Genomic DNA, 19983 nt, shown 5'->3' on the forward strand with positions numbered 1-19983 from the left:
TGCTACCACATGTTGAAAGACACACAATAAATAATAATAGAAAACACTTCAATAGCGTTTTATCTGTGGTGGGCTCTGTTCTAGGGAGTTCACATTCTTATTCATTTACTCCTGATAACCTTCCTATAAGACAGGTTCTATTAAGATTATCTCCACTCTATGGATGAAGGAACTGAAGTACAGATAGATCAATTCACCCAATGCCATACAGCTAGTAAGAGGAAGAGCAGGAGTTTAATTCCATTGGTCAGGCTCCAAAGTTTACGTTAATCGATGCACTGTGTTTTATGAAATGGTCAGTTTTTTCTTTTTTTTAAACCTAATAACATTTTTGGATTTCAAACACTAGGATAGTTTTGTGCAATAAGAGATTACAGGCCTTGGAATCAAATCAAACCTGAACAAACCCTTGAACAAAGTCAAACCTCAGCTTCTGGTATGTAAAAGGCAGGCACTTAAGTTATGGTGAAGGTCAAAGTAGATAATGCAAGTGCCATGTATAGTATACAAGATAAGGGTTCTTAACGTTACGTTCACAGACATCAAGTGTCCACAGAAGGGCTTCAGAGTCTCTTTGTCTTACCAATTGTATGAAAAATGTTGTATGTGCCCCCCCCCTTTTAAGAATCGTCTCCGGCTGTCCACAAACCTTCAAGGGATATCTGGATCTCTGAAAGGTTAAGAACCACCAAAGTACACAGCAGTTACTCAAAAAAATGGAAATTCTCTTTCCCTTCTTATTCTCAAAAACTGTCCCTTTTCCATTAAGGGTGACACAACAAGGCTTCCCAATAAATGTCAATTATTTCCCCTACCATTTTCCTGGCTTGGTAACTAATAACATATGTAAAGGTTATGTCCCAATTTCCTAGAGATGGTCTAAAGAAGGCCCTCAAACGATGATTCATCCCTCTCTGCACCGAGATGAAACCATAGTTTTTACTTGAGAAAATCGTGAGACTCATCCACCTAGCTGCACGAAGCACCATGTCAGCTAGGAGAACCGAGTAGGTAATAGAACCTCCCACCTGCACCCTAGAGACCTGAATCCCAGCACTGAGGGATGAGGAAAATGTGTTTCCCTAAACTAGTGGAAAACCCTAAAGTCTGTTCCCCCATCCCTGTCCTGCCTCTCTGGAACTCTGGTGCAGGGAGGTCCTGGGGCAGTGCCCCGGGCTACAGTGGGAAAGGAGAGAAACGTTACCCGAGCAGCGCGGTAGAGTCCCAGCTCTGCTGTCGGGGGCGGCAGCTGCAGCACCGCAGCAAGACTGGCCCAAGATCCTCCCCGCAGAGACCCCTGCACGGATCTCGGCTCCGGCTGGGAACCGGCTCCAAGCTTTTCCGTTTTCCAAAGCGGCTTCCGCTTCCGGGCTAGGCTTTGCAGGAAGCAGCATTTGGATGACGCAAAAGTGTCGCGCGATGGTGATTCCGGAAGAAACAAGAGTACGACGTGAACATGGTGAGGGGAGGGTTGGTGAAGTTATTTTGTTAGACCACGTTTTGGAAGAGGTCGAGCCAGTCAGCCGTTAGCCAAATTTCCTCTGTATTGCTCTTAATTATTTTCATTCTGATTGTAGTTCTTAAACTGGCTCCTAAAGGTGCCTGCTATGCTGTAGCGAGTGGGGAGCGGAGGACCAGATTGGGGCACAGAGAATAAGAGATGGTGGGTATCTGAGGGAAGAAGGGAAGGGAATGGACAAAACAAGAGAAAGAACTCAAGAAGATACTATGTATTTCTAATTCTTTTAACTTTAAAATTTCTGTTTCAAGGGGAAGCAAAAGAAAGCAAGGAAGTATGCGACTATGAAGCGAATGCTTAGTCTCCGAGATCAGAGGCTGTGAGTATCTGGAATAAATCTATTCCCGAAGATAAAAGAGTTAGGAGGACAGAAGTAGTAAGAGTTTTGTCTTTATTTTGTGTTTACGTTTACGTTTAAAGTTTTTGTTTCTTGGTTTTGTATAGCATAGGATAGTAGGCAAGTGTGTAACAGCCACTTAGATGCTGAGCGATTACACTGGGGAAGGGGGTGGGAATTGAACATTTCTGAAGTGTTCGCTCTCTTCCACCGTTTTTATGTATTTTATCTATCATATCACATTTAAGCTCCCTTGAAGTTGGTAGGTTGGAATATCTTTGTGTTCTTGCCATTACCTTTCTTATAATCCCCAGTGGGGAAAAAATTTGTTAAGACTGTTGAAAAACGGTGAGGTCAGAGACCATGTTTGCCTTGTGTTCCCAGCATCTGTCACTTAAATATTTCTAAAAGAAAGAATGGGAAAACACCTAGATGTCTCTATTTTATAAATCTTACAAGAATCCAAACCACTGTGGGAGAGTGAAATGATACTCCCTATTGTAAGCTTCCTTGCTTCAGTGAAGAATAGACAAAGTTATGAAATAAGAAGTGGTCTTGGGGCACCTGGCTGACTCAGTAGATCACAGGACTGTTGATCTAGGGTGGTGAGTGCAAGCCCCACCTTGAGCCTAGAGCTTACTTTAGAAAGGAAGGAAAGGAAAGAGAGAAGAGAAAGACTGGTCTTCATTTTGTTTAATAACCTTAGAACAAAGAAATGCTCTTCAGTTCCTAAATTGTATTCTCAGCCTTTAGTATGTATGTGTTAGGTAATTTTTAGGGAATTTGCCTCTTTGATAATGTTTTATTTCCAGTGAAGTGTTAAATTTTGTGTACGTGTTTTTACGTTTTTGTCTTTTATGAGACATATAGGGGAACCTTTTTGCTCCCTACTATTGGAACACTGGAGTCTTCAGAAGATAAATGTTAGCCTGTTTCTCCACTGCATTGAAATGGATTTTGATCCTTGATATGAAGAGCTTCTGACAAAGAAATGATAGTATAACTAACATTTATTTACCCATTAACAATTTTTTTAGATTTTATTTATTTATTTGTCAGAGAGAGACAGAGCACAAGCAGGGGAGTGTCATGCAGTGGGAGAAGCAGGCTCCCACCTAAGCAGGGAGCCCTCGATGTGGGACTTGATCCCAGGACCCTGAGACCATGACCTGAGCGGAAGACAGAAGCTCAACTGACTGAGCAGCCCTGGTGTCCCCCCTTTAACAAGTTTTATGGGTTATTGGCTAGAGATTTTTAAATTTCATATGTTTAACTGATTAGTTACTTTCAGCCTACTTCCCACACAGTTCCACACAATTATGTATGCTTAGAAAGTAGGTGTAGGTATTAACATGAAGAAATGACAAAATAGGATTTCCTTTGTAAGCAAAAAAGAAGAAGAAGAAGAAAGACAGAAAGAAACTTTAAATGTTGAATGAGATTATAACTACAATGAGTTTTTCCTTCTCTCTTGCATTTAATTTACTTTCTTTTTTCCTAGTAAAGAAAAGGATAGATTAAAACCTAAAAAAAAAGAAAAGAAAGATCCCAGTGCACTCAAGGAAAGAGAAGTGTGAGTAATCAAAAATTTTAAGTTTTCCTTTAAACCTAGAAACCTGACATTTTAGAACCATAGAAATCTTAGAAACCCAGGCTTTCCCTGAGCTGTTCTGTAAGCCATCTGAAAGTCTGGCACAACTATGCAAATGAAAGTGATATTGGTGAACGTGTATCCATTCTAGTAGTTGGAAGTTTTTGGATTTAATGGAGCAGTGAAATTTCCCCTAAAATCTTGGGGATTAGATCTAGAATTACTAATTTTTTTCCCTTTGCCATGATCTTTCAAAAGAAATATTATCATTGTTTAACACACCAGCATTGATGAAAGAATGTATCATCAAAAGTAGTAAGGACAAAATTTCAAGGTCATTCTTCTTTAAAAAATACACTTAATTTTATGAAACATCATCATATTTTCTTTGTTATCTCATTTTGCCCTAAATTGGTAATTTATATATCGTCACAGGATTTATTAGAATTTATTTCCAATCAATAAGGAAAAGGAGCTTAATTTATAGCAAACAGTTTAAAGCAGAGACTCCATTTGTATTGCTGATATCAAAGTATCAATGTAGACATTACTTTGTGTTTTGTGTCTTCTTCCTTCAGCCCCCAACATCCTTCCTGCTTATTCTTCCAATATAACACACAGCTGGGCCCACCTTACCACATCCTGGTTGATACCAACTTTATCAACTTTTCCATTAAAGCCAAACTTGACTTAGTACAGTCAATGATGGACTGTCTTTATGCCAAGTGTGAGTATCATAATTTTACATTTCATATCATTTATAAAGAATAATTATAATTATCCAAATACATGAAAAGAGGGGAGTGGGGTCTTAGTTATTTGGATTTCTGGTCATTTAATTTGCTCACTGTAGCAATGACCATTTACAGTGAGTTGAAATATAATGCAAACTTGACTGGAAATAATTAAACGTCACAATCAGAACATACTTAGACTGCTTTGATGTTACGGACATCAATTTGGAACATGGAATGGGAATTTTTTGTTTTAGAATTTCGGATTTTAAAATTCTGGGTAAATGAAAATTTATTAGTTTTTCAGAATTCTTTTACATCAAGGAGGAAACATTCTCCATTCTGCTCCTTTGTGGAAAAGCTAAATAAGATATTTTGCCATTTGTGGTCACAGAACTAGAAGTGATGCTGTTTCATGACTCCTAAGTTTATTCAGTATGGTATTTATTTGTACCACAAAGGACCAGAAGTAGGTTATTTGTACCTAGATGTGAGTTTACCATTAGTAGCTTTCCCTTGTGTTTGGGTGTCCCCTCCCTCAACTAATCTTCCTTCACTACCATGAGTAAGAAAAAGAAGAAAATCTAGGCCATGTACAAGGAAATCACTTCCTCATAGTGAGATCTGTTCTTGCATTTTGTGAGGGATTTACATTTATATTTTTTAATATATTTACATTTGTATTTTTTTACCTTTTTTTAAAGGTACAAATGAAAACTAGACTTATACTTTGCCATAAAGAATAAATTGAAGGTGGGGCGCCTGGGTGGCTCAGTGGTTAAGCCGCTGCCTTCCGCTCAGGTCATGATCTCAGGGTCCTGGGATCGAGTCCCGCATCGGGCTCTCTGCTCAGCAGGGAGCCTACTTCCTCCTTCCTCCTCCTCTCTCTCTCTGCCTGCCTCTCTGCCTACTTGTGATTTCTCTCTGTCAAATAAATGAATAAAATCTTTAAAAGAAAAAAAAAAAAGAATAAATTGAAGGAAAAAATTTGCATGTGCTTTAATTTTTTTTTTTTTTTAAGATTTTATTTATTTATTTGACAGGGAGAAATCACAAGTAGGCAGAGAGGCAGGCAGAGAGAGAGAGAGAGGGGAGGAAGCAGGCTCCCTGCTGAGCAGAGAGCCCGATGCGGGACTCGATCCCAGGACCCTGAGATCATGACCTGAGCCGAAGGCAGTGGCTTAACCACTGAGCCACCCAGGCGCCCTGTGCTTTAATTTTTAAAGGATGCTATATAATGAACATTTATAGAGTGATAGTAACGTAAATGTTGTTTATTGATTGATTGAAAATAACAAGTTGGGAAGATGTGGTAAGAAATGTGATGAGTAAGAGATCTAGGTTCTTTAAATGCCGTAAAATTAATAAATACAAAAGTGCATAAATGTACTATATCAAGATATGAAGGTAACCACTAAATGAGAAAAACAGCTAATGAAGTAAAATAGTGGTCTCTGAGGATCTGAATTGGTGGGGTGGGAAAGGATTTTTTTCACACAGACTTTGCCATATTTCTTTTTAAGCTGTGGATGTGTAATACTTTAATTGGTTTAAGTTTATTGGAATAATAAAGAAAAACAACCTGAGGGTTTTGAAGGGGTGGGGGGGGGAGGTTGGGGAGCCAGGTGGTGGGTATTAAGGAGGGCACGTATTGCATGGAGCATTGGGTGAGGTGCAAAAACAATACTGTTACGCTGAAAAGATATTTTTAAAAATTAATTAATTAAAAAAAATTAAAAATAACCTGAAATGGGGACCCTACCTTCCAGTGAGAGTGGACTAGAGTGGCCTTGGATGAGGGAAGACAGTACATGTGGTAAACTTTAGTATTCCCATGGTGTTTTTTATGACTATAAATAAAGTGTGCTAGCTGCTTATCTAGAAATGCCGTGACCTACTTATAAATGAAATGGATGGAGGTTCAGACATGGCCCTTTGAAGGCAAATTGTTTCCTTGACTCTATAGGTCCATCACTGTTATCTAAATGGTGACCATTTAGGAAAGCTCTCATCTGAGAGGAGTGCTTTCTCTGGATATGGATACCTTGGGAATATAGCTATAATGTGTACAGCTGAATGCTCTCACTGTGCCTTTTTTAGAAACAAACTTATTGGGATACCTCAAACTGACTGATGGCTCAGTCAGTTCAGCATCCGACTCTTGATTTTGGGTTAGATCATGATCTCAGGGTTGTGGGATCGAACCCAGTATGGGGCTCTGTGCTGGACTTGGAACCTGCTTAAGATTCACCCTCTTCCTCTGCCTCTCCACCCGTCTCTGCCTCTCTAAAAAAAAATAACAGTAATAATAAAATAAAAACTTTTTAAGGAAAATACCACTTTCTGCAGTCTTCTATATAACATAATACCTCAAAGGAAAGGTTGAAGAAATATTCAAATACGGTACAAATTCAGTTACCTAGGATATTCCTTGACTGTTTTTAAGCTGTAGCTATATAATTTTTTCCCCACTTGTCTTTATACCTGAAGGAAGACCTTTATCTTCCTCTTCCTTTGAAGATGCCCCTTTGGCCTTTTCACAGCTCCTGGTCCCATTCCTCCCTGATATTCCAACAAGGGAGGATAGTTAGCTTTCTATCATCTTTCTTTTCTACCCATGAGGGTTCTTCCCTGCTACCTTCCCTTCCTTGATAGTCCTCTTCCTGGGCCTACCTTCCTGCTCCACATGCAAGCCCTTGGTTGGTTTACTGCTATGTGGTTCTGAAATTGACCCTCTTAAGTTGCATATTGCCCTCTGACTCCATGACTGTTTGATCTTACTGATTTCGTACCTCCATTTTACAACTGTTTCTTCTTCTGGATATTGTACTTTAGTTTAGAATTTAACTTTGTCCACATTCAAAAATATTTCGTACTTGTGGAAAAAAATCTAGCATAAAAACATTAAAGCCCCCTATAACGCCTTTCCTCAGGGAGGGACAGTTTTTATTTTTACTTTTTAGGCTTGTTTTGTTTTGTTTTGTTTTGTTTTGTTTTCTCCTTAATAGGCTCCACACCCAGTGTGGAGCCCAGTGTGGGACCTGAGCTCATGGCCCTTAGATCAAGGCCTGAGCTGAAATCAATGGTCAGATGCTTTACCAACTGAGCCATCTAGATATCCCTCTAAAACGTAATATAAAATCTCTGTGAATTATAAGTTAATTTTGTTTATTTTATTAATGAAAATGGATCCTAGATTATTACAATTTGTCTTTGTGCCTTTTTAAGCAACTTGGAGACATAAATTCACATACCATTTAAAGTGTATTGATTCCATGGCTTTTAGCGTATTCAAAATCCATTTTAGAATATTTTACTACCCAGGGCGCCTGGGTGGCTCAGTGGGTTAAGCCGCTGCCTTCGGCTCAGGTCATGATCTCAGAGTCCTGGGATCGAGTCCCGCATCGGGCTCTCTGCTCAGCGGAGATCCTGCTTCCCCTTCTCTCTCTCTCTGCCTGCCTCTCTGCCTACTTGTGATTTCTCTCTGTCAAATAAATAAATAAAATCTTAAAAAAAAAAAAAAAAAAAAAAAAAAAAGAATATTTTACTACCCAGAAAGAAACTCTGAACCCTCTAACCATCATCCCCAAGCCTTTCCTCTTTCCCTCCCTAGACAACCACTAACTTGCCATATGTCTCTATAGATTTACCTATTTTGGACATTTCATTAAAATGAGATCATAAAATATTTTGTCCTCTTACATTTAGCATGCTTTCAAGACTAAATGTTAAAGCCTGTATCAATACATCATTTCTTTAGAGTACCAAATAACATTCCATTATATGGCTAGATAACTCAACCATTTTTTTCTTACTTTTACATTGAGCAAATAACAAATTTTTTAAGGGGTATTTATTTATTAGAGAGAGAGCATGCGCACGCTCAAGTGGTGGGGAGAAGGCAGAGGAATAGGGAGAGGCAGGCTCCTGCTGAACAGGGACCGCCCCCAACCCAGTGCAGGGCTTGACCCAGGACCTTGGGATCATGACCTGAGTGGAAGGCAGACACTCAACCAACTGAACCAGCCAGGTGCCCCTTGAACAAAATATATCTTGAACATTTTGCTGTGTCAGTATATGTAGTGGATTTTATTCTTTTTTTTAAGTTTTCATAGTACTTATATAATTTTTAAAAATTAATATTCTATTTGATACTTGGATTACTTGCAGTTTTTAACCTTACTATAAATAAGGCTGTAGTGGATATCAGTGTAATTATGTCTCTGTTAGGGTGGAGTAGTTCTGTAGGATACATTTCTAGGAAACTGTATTGCAATTTCAAGGGGTTCATATATTTTCTTACTTTAACATATTGCAAAATTGCCCTAAAATAGTAATACATATTTTTATACTTACTAACTTAGAGTGAGAATACCTGTTTCCTCAATATTGGGTATTTTCCTTGTTTAATCTTTGCCACTCTAATTGGTAGAAAATGAAATCTTGTTTCAGTTTATAGCTCTTTAGGAGTGAGATTGAGCACCCTTATGTTTGTTGACCATTGTATGTCTTCCTCTATGCCCTGAATATTAACTGAAATGTAGCATGGTGTTAACCATGCTATAAACAAACTATAAACAAAATCCAGTCTATAAACAAACTGAGGGTTGCTGGAGGGGAGGGGGGATGGGAAGGATGGGGCGGCTGGGTGATGGACATTGGGGAGGGTAAGTGCTATGGTGAGTGCTATGAATTGTGTAAGACTGATGATTCACAGACCTGGACCCCTGGGGCAAATAGTTCATTATATGTTAAGAAAATTAAAATTAAAAAAATAAATCTCAACACATAGGGAGAAAGAGGTAACTAGCGATGTGCTAGGATTAAGTATTGCTCTTAAGAAAAAAAAGAATCCAGTCTATAGCCTGACAGTCTCTATTCAAGTCTTGGCTTCACCCTTTGCTTTTACTTAACTTCTTTGTGCCTTAGGTTCCTGATCTGTAAAATGGGGATGATAATAATAACAACGCTACCTGATAGGAATTATTCGGAATAAGAAGTGAGATATCCTCCTAAAGTGCTTGGCCCAGTGGCTGGCAAATAGCACATAACATAACAAGCACATAACGTAACAAGTTCTTTGTATATGAAAGAAATTTGCCCTTTGATGAAGGTGTAGAAGTACTTTTCCTAGTTTATTTTTATTTTAATATGACTTCCATCGCTGTCAAACAGAAGTTTTCTATTTTTATGGAATTGAATTTACATTTTCTGAATAATTGTTTGGTTTCTTTGGGCTCATATTTAAATATTTTTCCATCTAGAATTTATTTTAATGTAGAAAGGATGACAGGGATCGAGCTTAATTTTTTCCCCCAGGCACATTCATGACACTTTATGAATCTGTAGTGTGGAACTGGGATGGTTCAGTTCTCTACTTTCCTCATCAATAGGGATTTTATTCACCTCTTGTTCTTACTGTTCATTTCAGTGTGTTATTCTGCTGTCATTCCAGAAGCCTCATGGGTCTTTTAAAGACTCTGAATGGGATATAATTCAGAGAGAGTAAAACCAGTTTCTTTACAGGTTCTGTTATCAATATGTATTTTTTTCCTGGCAGGTATCCCTTGTATAACTGACTGTGTAATGGCTGAAATTGAGAAACTGGGGCAGAAGTATCGAGTGGCTCTAAGGTAGGAAGGAGCTGGTCTAGATTGGTGTACACAAGATTCTTGTGATCCTCCTTCATCTGTTTGCTGTCTGAAGATTTCTTGGATAATTACTTCAAATAAAAACCATACAAAACTAGTTAACTATTCATGATCAAGAAAGCAAACATTTGGGGCGCCTAGGTGCCTCAGTCGATAAGCATCTGCCTTCAGCTCAGGTCATGATACCAGGGTCCTGGGATCGAGCCACATCAGACTCCCTGCTCGGTGGGAGGCCTGCTTCTCTCTCTCCCACTCCCCCAGCTTGTATTCCCTCTCTCACTCACTCTCTGTGTCAAATAAATAAATAAAATATTTTTTAAAAAGAAAGAAAGCAAACATTTGAAGGTTAAAGAATTTAAAGATTTTATTTGAGAGAGAGAAAGAGTATGAGCTGGGGTGCAGGGGTGCCGTGGGCAGAGGAAGAGAGAGAAACAGGCTCCCCCTTGAGCAGGAAGCTGGTCACGCTGCGGGGGTCTATCCCAGGAGCCCCAAATCAGGACCTGAGCCGAAGTCAGACACTTAACTGATTGAGCCACCTAGGCGTCCCTAAGCTGCAGTTTTTTGAATGAAGTTAGTCCTATTGGTCTTGTAGGCCTCCTTTTAAGTTCCTCTGGATTTTCAATTAGAAATTGTCTTTTTATTAGCTATCTAGATATCTTTTAGAATCTTATACTTAAAGGAGTCACATTTTGAGTTTTGAGCTTATTCTAGAAAGTTCACTTGAATTAAAACTAGGGGTTCCCAAAGTATGGTCCATGGACCCCTAGAAGTCCCAGACACCTCTGCGCAGGGAGCCTAACAAAACTATTTTCATAATAATATGAAGACGTTGTCTCTTCACTGTGCTGACATTTGTACTGAGTGCAGAAGTACTGGTGCCTTAGTACCAGTCAAGATAGTGGACCCAAATAATGCTGGTAGACTTTGTATTCTTCACTGCCCCTCACTAGCAGTTAAAAACAACAAAAACAACACAGGGGTGCCTGGCTGGCTCAGTGGGTAGAGCATACAACTTTTGATCTCGGGATTATAAATTTGAGCCGTAAATTGGGTTCAGAGATTACTTAAAAAAATAAAATATTTAAAGCAAAAACAACAAAAAAATCTCAGAGTCCCTTAAGAATATCCTTGATGAAGTAGTAAAATTTGTTGACTTTGTTAAATCTCAACCTTAGAGTAGACATCGGTTTTCCTTGTGATGAAGTGTAAAATACACCTAAAACACTTCTGCCACATCCCAAGAGTGAAGGTTGCCTCAGTGAAAAGCATTTGTGTGCTTGTTTGAGTTGTGAGCCAGACCAGCTGCTTTTTCATGGAATGTCATTTTTATGCGAAGAGTAACTGACAAACACTGATTTTTCAGACTAAATTTGCAGATAGATAGTTTCTCAAAAATTAATGCAGTGCATCTGTTACTTCAGGGAAAATCTTCACTGTATTAGCTGCCAATGATAAAATTCAAGTTTTGAAGTGAAAATTAGAGTTTTGAAAAATCACAAGCTTATCACATTCCCAATACTAAAAGACCTTTCTGTTGAGACAGTGAAGATACTGAGTATGATTTTTTTTTTTTTTTTGGTAATTTTGTAATGAAATGTGTTAATACTTTGGAAGATTTGTATAATTCAATGAGTTGGCATTTTCCAAATGATCAGTGAATAATATTACAAAATCATGCATGGATAAAACATTCAATCAAGGTCCAAGATGTACCAGTGAATTTGTGCGTCTCTGTGTGTGTCACCTTTTAAAGGTGTACATTATATGCTATAAAATTCACCAAGTTTAATGATATAATTTGATGGGTTGGGCAAATGTGTACAGTTATGGAACCACCCTCATAGTCATGAAATAGAACATTTCCAACCTTCTAGAAGTGTGATTCCGTTTACATGAAATTCCAGAAAAGACAAAACTGTGCTAATAGAATACTGTAGTTAGCTGAAGCTGAGCGTGGGAAAAGTGGATTAACTGCAAAGGGACACAGGGAACCTTTTGTAGTGACAGAGATGTTTTATATCTCAATTGTAGAGATAAGTGACAGGGATATCTGAATTTGTCAAAACGCATCAAATTTTGCATGTGTTAGTGAATTTTATTATATTTCATTTATATGTAATAAAGCTAGTTTTTTTTTTAAGGCAAAGAAAAATGGAAAAAAATAAAAATGGAAACCCAGTATATAAGAATGGTAGCACTGTTTAGCTGAAAGGGAAAGTGATAAATTATTAAAATATTATCTTTTGGAATGGAGAGGGGTGGGGGGTTGGGTGAGCCTGGTGTGGATATTGTGGAGGGCACATATTGCATGGAGCACTGAGCGTGGTACATAAACAGTGAATGCTGGAACACTGAAAAGAGATAAAATAAAATAAAATAAAATGGAAAAAAAGTATATATATATATAGGGGCACCTGGGTGGCTCAGTGGGTTAGGCCTCTGCCTTCAGCTTATGTCATGGTCTCGGGGACCTGGGATTGAGCCCTGCATCGGGCTCTCTGCTCAGCAGGGAACCTGCTTCTCCCTCTCTGTCTGCCTGCCTCTCTGCCTACTTGTGATCTCTCTCTCTGTCAAATAAATAAAATCTTTAAATATATATATAATATATATATATTATATATATATATATGTATATATATATATATAGTCACTATGGAAAGAAACAAAATTGGATTTCCCTCTTTCACAAAAATCATTTCCAGGTAGATTAAGTATCTAGACTTTTATAGAAAATACAGAGAATATTTTCATGATTTTGGAGTGGGCAGGGCTTTCTGAAGGAGTCCAAGCCATAATAGAAAACTAACTGATCTGATTATATTGCTGTTGAATACTGGGGCACCTGGGTGGCTCAGTCTGTTAAGCGTCTGCCTTGGGCTCAGGTCTTAGGGTCCTGGAATCGAGCCCTGCCTCGGGCTCTCTGCTTATTTGCAGGGAGGCTGCTTCTCCCTCTCTCTCTGCCCCTCCCTCTGCTTGTGGTCTCTCACACTCTCCGTCAAATAAATAAATAAAATCTTAAAAAAAAAGAGAAGTTAACCTGGTGATTCACAGACCTGTACCCCAGGGGATAAAAATATATGTTTATAAAAAATAAAAAATTAATTAAAAATTTAAAAAAAAGAGAGAAGTTGAATACTACTTTATAACAAAAGGTAGCACAAACAAAGCAAAACAGTTAAGTCACAGATAATGAGAAGATACTAGTAATGCATATAATCAACAAAGTGCTTAGTTTCAAAATATATAAAAAACTACAAATCTATGAGAAAAAGACAAAATCCTTAAATTCACAAGGAGATATCATTTCATATGCAGCCGATTGGCAAGAATTGAAAAGTCTACTTAACAATGCCATGGATAGTTGAGACTGGGGACCAGTGGGAATTCTCATATTTGACAGATACGGATGTAAAGTGGACAGTCACTTTGGAGAGCAGTTTGGCAATATCATTGCAGAAGGTTTTGTCTTCCCAGCCCTGTTTCACTCTCCTCTGCACAGACACTCTCTCCCGACCAGGAAGAGGTGCTTGCTCTTCCCTGAACACCAATGACCCAATTTATAGATGGTTGGTGCCCTGTTTCGAATGTGCCTGCCCATGGAATATTCTTCCATCTTTATTTTATTTAACATCCATGTAATTTTTTTTTTAAGTGTACCAAATTCACGGTGACTTAGCTCTGAACTACTGCAATGTGGAGCATTTTTCTTGCACTTGGTACCTATGTGCTGCCTTGTAGTTTTATTCAGTTTGTGACTCATCATTACATAGTAGGAAGAACATGGTTCTGGGAATCACAGACTTGGGGTTTTTATTTTTTCAAAATTGCATGAAAATAACATGTTTGATTTGTTTAACATGTACATATGATAAAAAGTTAAAGTCCCCCTGCATATTCACACTTTGTCCATTCTTCCACCCTAATGGTGACAACTGAGAAGCGTTAGTGTATTCTTTTTTAGACCTTTTTTCTAAGCAAATGCAAGTGTAGATAAAGACAAGGAAAGAAATTAGTATTTTCTTTTTTTAAAAAAATTTGACAGAGCGATCACAAGTAGGCAGAGAGGGGAGGGGGTCGCGGCCGGGGGTGGGGGGGAGCAGTCTCCCTGCTGAGCAGACATCCCAGTGTGATGCGGGGCTCCATCCCAGGATCCTGAAGTCATGACCTGAGCCAAAGGCAGAGGCTCAACCCACTGAGCCACCCAGGAGCCCCAGAAATTTGTATTTTCTTAATTGAATCATAGATGTATATTGTTCAATGACTTTCTTTATGCAACGGTTTGAATTTTTTTGAGTTTATTCAACAAGCCTTCTGTGTTGGTACAGACAGCCCTACCTCATTTTTCTTAAACAGGATGGGGCATCAGAATGTATTTAACTTTTTTTATGTTGCTGATGGATAATCAGATGATCTGCAGTTTTCCACTATTATAAAGTATTCTGTAGTGGGTCCTTGTGCCTATACTCTTGCAGATTTGTGTAAGACAGCTTCTGAAAGTGAAATGGCTAGGTTAGAATTATTTGGTTTTGAATCCCAGCTTTTTCCACCTGTGTACGTTGAACAAATTAATTAATCTCTCTGCATCTGCTTCCTCATTTGTAAAATGAAAACATAATTAATTCAGAGTTCTCTGAAGATTACGTGACCTAAGGCACAGCAGCCTCTCCCTCAGTTGTCTTTCCAATCAGAAGATAGGGTGCGGGAGGCAAGGGGTGTCTTAGAGTCCCCACATAAACCAAGTCACTCTTATTTTACAGATCAAGAGTCAGAAAGTTACCTGGTTGGCTGTCATTGTTAATCCACTTTTGTAACCCTTTAGGATTGCCAAGGATCCAAGATTTGAACGATTACCATGCACACACAAAGGAACCTATGCAGATGACTGCTTAGTGCAGAGAGTAACTCAGGTATCACCAGTTTTTAAATGTTCACTTTGTGCTTCACAGGAAGCGTAGGTGTCCTCACTAACTTGAGGAAGTGGATTGGAAATGTATACTGTAACTGTAATGGGAAAATCACAGGCTTGGGGAGGAGACACAGGTTTCAAGTCTCAGCACCTGCATTTATTTGTATGTGATTTGGGGCCCTTACTGATTCTTTATTCCACAACTCATCCCTATAAAATACTTTGAGTGAGTGTACATATAATATCAGGTTTCACCTTCCTGAGTCAGAAATCATCCATTTCTGTTATTCCCCATGCAGGAATTTTGTTTCTTTCCACCATGCCTAAGCAAGAGTGTTTCTCAGTTACATCTGAGTGTCCCAGGATGCTGTCTTACAAGTACCCTGGAGTAACTAGGTTTTTGATTCTTCTTCTCTGGCCTCCTTGTCAAGCAGGACAAGAACTTCTGCTATTGGTTGCCCTTCCTAGACCCTCCTCCCCTGGGGATAACCGTCTTCACCTGGTGACCACACTGCCATCCCTTTAGCCACCCCATCCCATGGGTGGAGACAGCATTTACCTTAACTTCCCACAGCACAGCTGTCACCAGGCTACAACTCTTTTCAGAATTGATTGGGAGATTGGGGTATGATGGAAGTAAAATCTAATACAGCTGGCAGCTAAATGCTTTCACAACTGCTAGGCTCAGACTTGTCCTAGAGTTCCATTCTGATGATGTCCTGGCTGAGGAAGTGGCCTACCTCCACCACTAGGAGGTCTCAGAGTAGGCCCAAGCTCAGAGATTGCAGGAAAGGCAAAAGCTGGGCCCTCTGATCTAAGACATTTACTCAGCCTTTGCATTGAGTCTTTTGGGGTATTACTCCAAATCAAGAAATTGCCTGCCCTAAATATGAAAGTACTTTCCACTTATGAGACAAAAAACAATTTGCTGCTTTAAATAGTTTCTCTACCTTCTCCCCCTCAAGAGTCTTAGAACTACATTTCCCCTGGGCAACTTGTTAAATGTTTTGTAAATATGAGCTCCTTGATCATAGTAGGTACTGAACAAATTGTTGTAACCTTTCCTTTGCTATTTACTGTGAAAATGAGTAATTCTCTAGATTAGCCAGTATACCATTATTCAGTGTCAAGTAGACTCAATGTGTGAACACTCATTGGCGTCTTTTACAGCACAAGTGTTACATTGTGGCCACAGTTGACCGAGACCTTAAACGAAGGATCCGGAAGATTCCTGGAGTTCCCATCATGTACATTTCTAACCATAGGTGAGAACTGTCGCTTGGGGGAAGCGATTAAAAGTATAGACAGCTGATATCAATTTAATAGATAGCTGATATCAATTAAAAATGAGGTCAGGTTATAGGAAGATCTGAAAGCAATTGTTGTATCAAATGCATACATAGTTACATTTGAAAAAGTGAGACAAAGTAATAAGAACAAGGGCAAAAGATAAAACTAGGATTTGGGGATGAGGCAGACATTCCTATTGCTACAATAAGATTACCAGAAGAAATAGAGATGTGTAGCTTTAAATACAAAGCAGTAATTTGAGTTACACTAATCTTTTTGGCCAGAAATACCTTTTTTTTTTTTTTTTTTGAAAGTCTAGTATATGTGATCAGCACCTCATCTGGGAAATTAAAAGCTTATTAAAAAATAAAAACTGGTCTTTATCTTGCTTGGATGTTTCCATGTTAGTGCTCAGTCTCTTACTGTCTCATTTTTCAACCTGGGAAGAACACAGTATTGTGGGAAGAATATGGGCTGGGAGGAGCTGGGCTTACCTGGACTTAGCGCCTGGCTCCTTTACTTGTTAACTTTCGATTTTGAAGAATAAAGATAATATAATGAAGTCAGCTTTTTGCTAAAAATCACTCATTACGTTATCCCTTTAAAATGTTCCCACTGACAGAAAGGATTCACAGTGGGGAGGTGAAAGTGTTGCAGTCAGTAAAGGATGGGTTTTTAGGTGGGTTCTGGACCCATCTTTCTTACCAGTGTTAATTTTTTGTCCTGATTAGGTACAACATTGAGCGGATGCCAGATGATTATGGAGCCCCTCGGTTCTAATTCTTAAAAGTTAGAGTTCCTCTGCCTTCCTTTACCAACTCTTTCTGTTGCTGGTTCATATTAGCAACATGCTATAGCATGAATTATTCTTCTTACCCTTTTCCTGTTATGAGCTTAGTATAATTAAATACACTCACTTTTTGGTATTGTTTTGAAATTGATATTTTTGTATCATTTTAAATATTGTTGCATTTTCTTATAAATCAGATGATTGCTCATATAATTTGGTGGTGGTTGTTTTATATCGATTTACTCAACATATATTTATTATGGTTATCTTTGGTACTTAATAAGATATGGTCCTTCCCTGAAAACTTTCGTATTATAAAAGAGGAAAGAGAAACATGTATGTGAATAAATATAGTTATATAATGGCACCAAGTTAAAGGTATGAGCGGATAGACTCGTATATGAGAAAAGAATGATTTCTTTCTACTTGGTTGGAATGGGGAGGGAGGTAAAGCTAGAGGTAGTTATATTTGAGTTAATCTTTAAAAGTGAATAAGTGCTCACCCAGCATATGAACAAAGAAATGAGACATAAGAAACATATGAACAAAAGTACGGAGACTTGGATGTTCCATGGAATGATTGCTTGGCCTGTGCAGACACTATCATACGGTTTTTCTAACTAGAACATGGGGAAAAGAGATCGATCCTGCATCTGAGACTCCAGGGGAGGGAGGTAACTGGGAGGGGACCTTATATGACATGGTAAAGGGTTTGGACTTGATTGTGAAGTCAACAGGAACTTATTAAAATTTTAAGTAAGGTGAATAATAAGATCAGATTAGATATTTTAAATGGTCACAAGGTAGTGTAAGAATAGAGAAATAAAACATTGAAGTAGAATTGAAAGTCCATAAACTGATATATTTATGACAAGTTGGTATATTATCAAGGTGGTATTTCAAATCTGGAACAAGGACATTTTATTGAAATGCCAAATAGTGTGGAGTAATTCTTAGTGGGGTTAGACTTCTGATTCCACCACTTACTATCTGTATGAATTGGGCACAGTATAACCATTTGGTGCCTTCCTTGCTACCTCTTTAAAATGTGTTGTCTAAGAAAAAATAAAATAAAATGTGTTGTCTAATCCTCAAAATAAGTCTGATAAGATGGAATGAAATCAAATAGTACATGACAATTTAAGTATTGCTCAGTAAATGTCGGTGATTATTATAGTATCATAATGGCTAGTGGGCTATCCATTTGAGAAAAGTTTTTGTATTCCTACTTTATATCCTTCATGAGAATACATTTCAAGTGGGTCAAAGGTCTAAACTTTTTTTTTTAAGCTATGGAAGTCTTAGGAAAAGCACAAAAAATGCCTATAATCTTTGTATAGAATTCTCAAGTAAGATGGAGAATTTAAAAGCCATAAAAAAAAAAAAAAGATTAGTAGGTGTGACTATGTTAAAACTATATATTTCTGTGGAAGGCAGCCCTCCCAAATTAAGACAAGTGGCTGACCAAAAGATCTTCCAATATATTTAACAAGGTTGTGAAGAAATGAGTAGTCACACAGTGGTGAGAAGAGTACAGATGGATATAACTGTTTTAGGTAGCAGGAACCCTTAAAATAAAAATTACAGATATCCAAGGAACCCAGTTATATTTTGGGGTCACTTATAGGTATACAGGTGGTTTTCTTTAATATACATGATTAATGTGATAATAAGTGCATAAATGCAATATAAATGCATTTTATAGTATAAGTATATTTATGTAGTATAAGTATAAGATAATAAGTGCATAAATGCAATATAAATGCATATTATAAAGAAACATTCACACGTGGATACAAAGAAGCATCTAGAAGCATCTTACCGCACCACTGTTTATAATAGAGAAAAACTGAGAAGAATGTAAAGTTCCATCAAAAGAATCTTAACTATGTTACATCTCTACAGTTAACCCTTGAACAAAGCAAGGGTTGGGGGGCTGAGTCCCCATACAGTTGAAAATCCGAGTATAACTTTTGACTCCCCCAAAATTTAACTACTGATAGCCTACTCATGACTGGAAGCCTTAGTGGTAGCATTAACAGTTATTGCATATTTTGCATGTTATATGTATTATACACTGTATTCTTACAATGACAAAAGTGAGAGAAAAGAAAAGGTTAAGAAAATCATAAGGAAGAGCAAATATGTTTCTAATACTGTATTCTTAAAAAATCCACGTATAGGGGCACCTAGGTGGCTCAGTGGGTTAAAGCCTCTGCCTTCGGCTCAGGTCATGATTCCAGGGTCCTGGGATCGAGCCCCACATCGGGCTCTCTGCTCTGCAGGGAGCCTGCTTCCTCCTCTCTGTCCCTCTGCCTGCCTCTTTGCCTACTTGTGATCTCTGTCAAATAAATAAATAAAATCTTTAAAAAAAAAAATCCACGTATAAGTGGACCCATGCAGTTCAAACCAATTTTGTTCAAGGGTCAGCTACACTGTGAAATGTCATGAGCATTTGAAAAGAATGAAGTAGATTTAAAAATGGGCAAAAGACTTGAATAGACGGTTCTCCGAACAAAATATACAGATGGCCAGTAAGCACATAAAAGATGCTTAACAGCCCTAATCATTAGGGAAGGAAGTGCAAATCAGAATCACAGTGAGGTATCACTGCATACCTATTCAGATGGCTACTATTTAGAATAAATAAATAATGAGTATATATACATGGATGAGGAGAAATTGAAACTTTTGTACACTGTAGGAAATATGAAATGGTACAGTCACTGGAGGAAACAATATGGCGGTTCCTGGAAGAATTAAAAATAGAATTACCATATGATCCGGCAGTTCCACTCCTGAGTATGTACAAAAGAATCAACTCGGAATTTTAAAGAGATATTTGCGCATCTGTGTTCACAGCAGCACTTCTAACAATAGCCAAGAGGTGGAAGAGCAATCCAAGTGTCCATTTACAGAGGAATGAATAACGTCCATTAACAGATAAATAGCCAAAATGTGGTATATATGTACAATGGAATATTATGCAACCTTAAGAAGGAAGAAAATTCTGACACATCCTCCAACATGGATGACTCTTGAGGACGTTATGCTAAGTGAAAAAAGTCATCAAACAATAGGGGTGCCTGGGTGGCTCAGTGGGTTAAACCTCTCTGCCTTCGGTTCAAGTCGTGATCCCGGTGTCCTAGGATCGAGCCCCACATC

The 19983-nt window shown here is 38.2% G+C and overlaps 3 protein-coding genes across 7 annotated transcripts in view; 1 reads left to right on the forward strand and 2 right to left on the reverse strand.

Annotated features, from left to right (window-relative positions):
- Window positions 1-1392, reverse strand: part of AREL1 (apoptosis resistant E3 ubiquitin protein ligase 1) — a 45584-nt gene extending 44192 nt beyond the window's left edge. The window contains exon 1 of one of the 3 annotated variants that reach the window (XM_082733396.1): window positions 1205-1392. The gene's annotated coding sequence lies outside the window, so the exon portion shown is untranslated. The remainder of the gene's footprint in view (window positions 1-1204) is intronic. The other 2 variants (XM_082733400.1, XM_082733401.1) reach the window with 2 other exon arrangements.
- The window catches only part of LOC309866087 (acylphosphatase-1), a 372899-nt gene that overhangs the window by 48989 nt on the left and 303927 nt on the right, over window positions 1-19983 (reverse strand). The gene's annotated exons all lie outside the window — the stretch shown is intronic.
- On the forward strand, window positions 1363-17031 carry FCF1 (FCF1 rRNA-processing protein). Of its 3 annotated transcripts, XM_082733536.1 has the most exons (9): window positions 1400-1459; window positions 1578-1663; window positions 1771-1838; window positions 3358-3429; window positions 4026-4174; window positions 9742-9814; window positions 14652-14739; window positions 15909-16003; window positions 16760-17031. In XM_082733536.1, exons 2-9 carry the CDS (start codon window positions 1661-1663, stop codon window positions 16806-16808), a joined length of 597 nt encoding a protein of 198 aa, XP_082589662.1. In that variant the 5' UTR covers window positions 1400-1459; window positions 1578-1660; the 3' UTR covers window positions 16809-17031. The 3 variants fall into 3 exon arrangements, with proteins under 3 accessions (XP_082589661.1, XP_082589662.1, XP_082589660.1); XM_082733535.1 differs by lacking the exon at window positions 1578-1663 and having other exon boundaries at window positions 1363-1459; XM_082733534.1 differs by lacking the exon at window positions 1400-1459 and having other exon boundaries at window positions 1466-1663.

This window comes from Mustela nivalis (assembly GCF_964662115.1).
Source record: "Mustela nivalis genome assembly, chromosome: 6".
Taxonomy (NCBI): Eukaryota; Metazoa; Chordata; class Mammalia; order Carnivora; family Mustelidae; genus Mustela; species Mustela nivalis.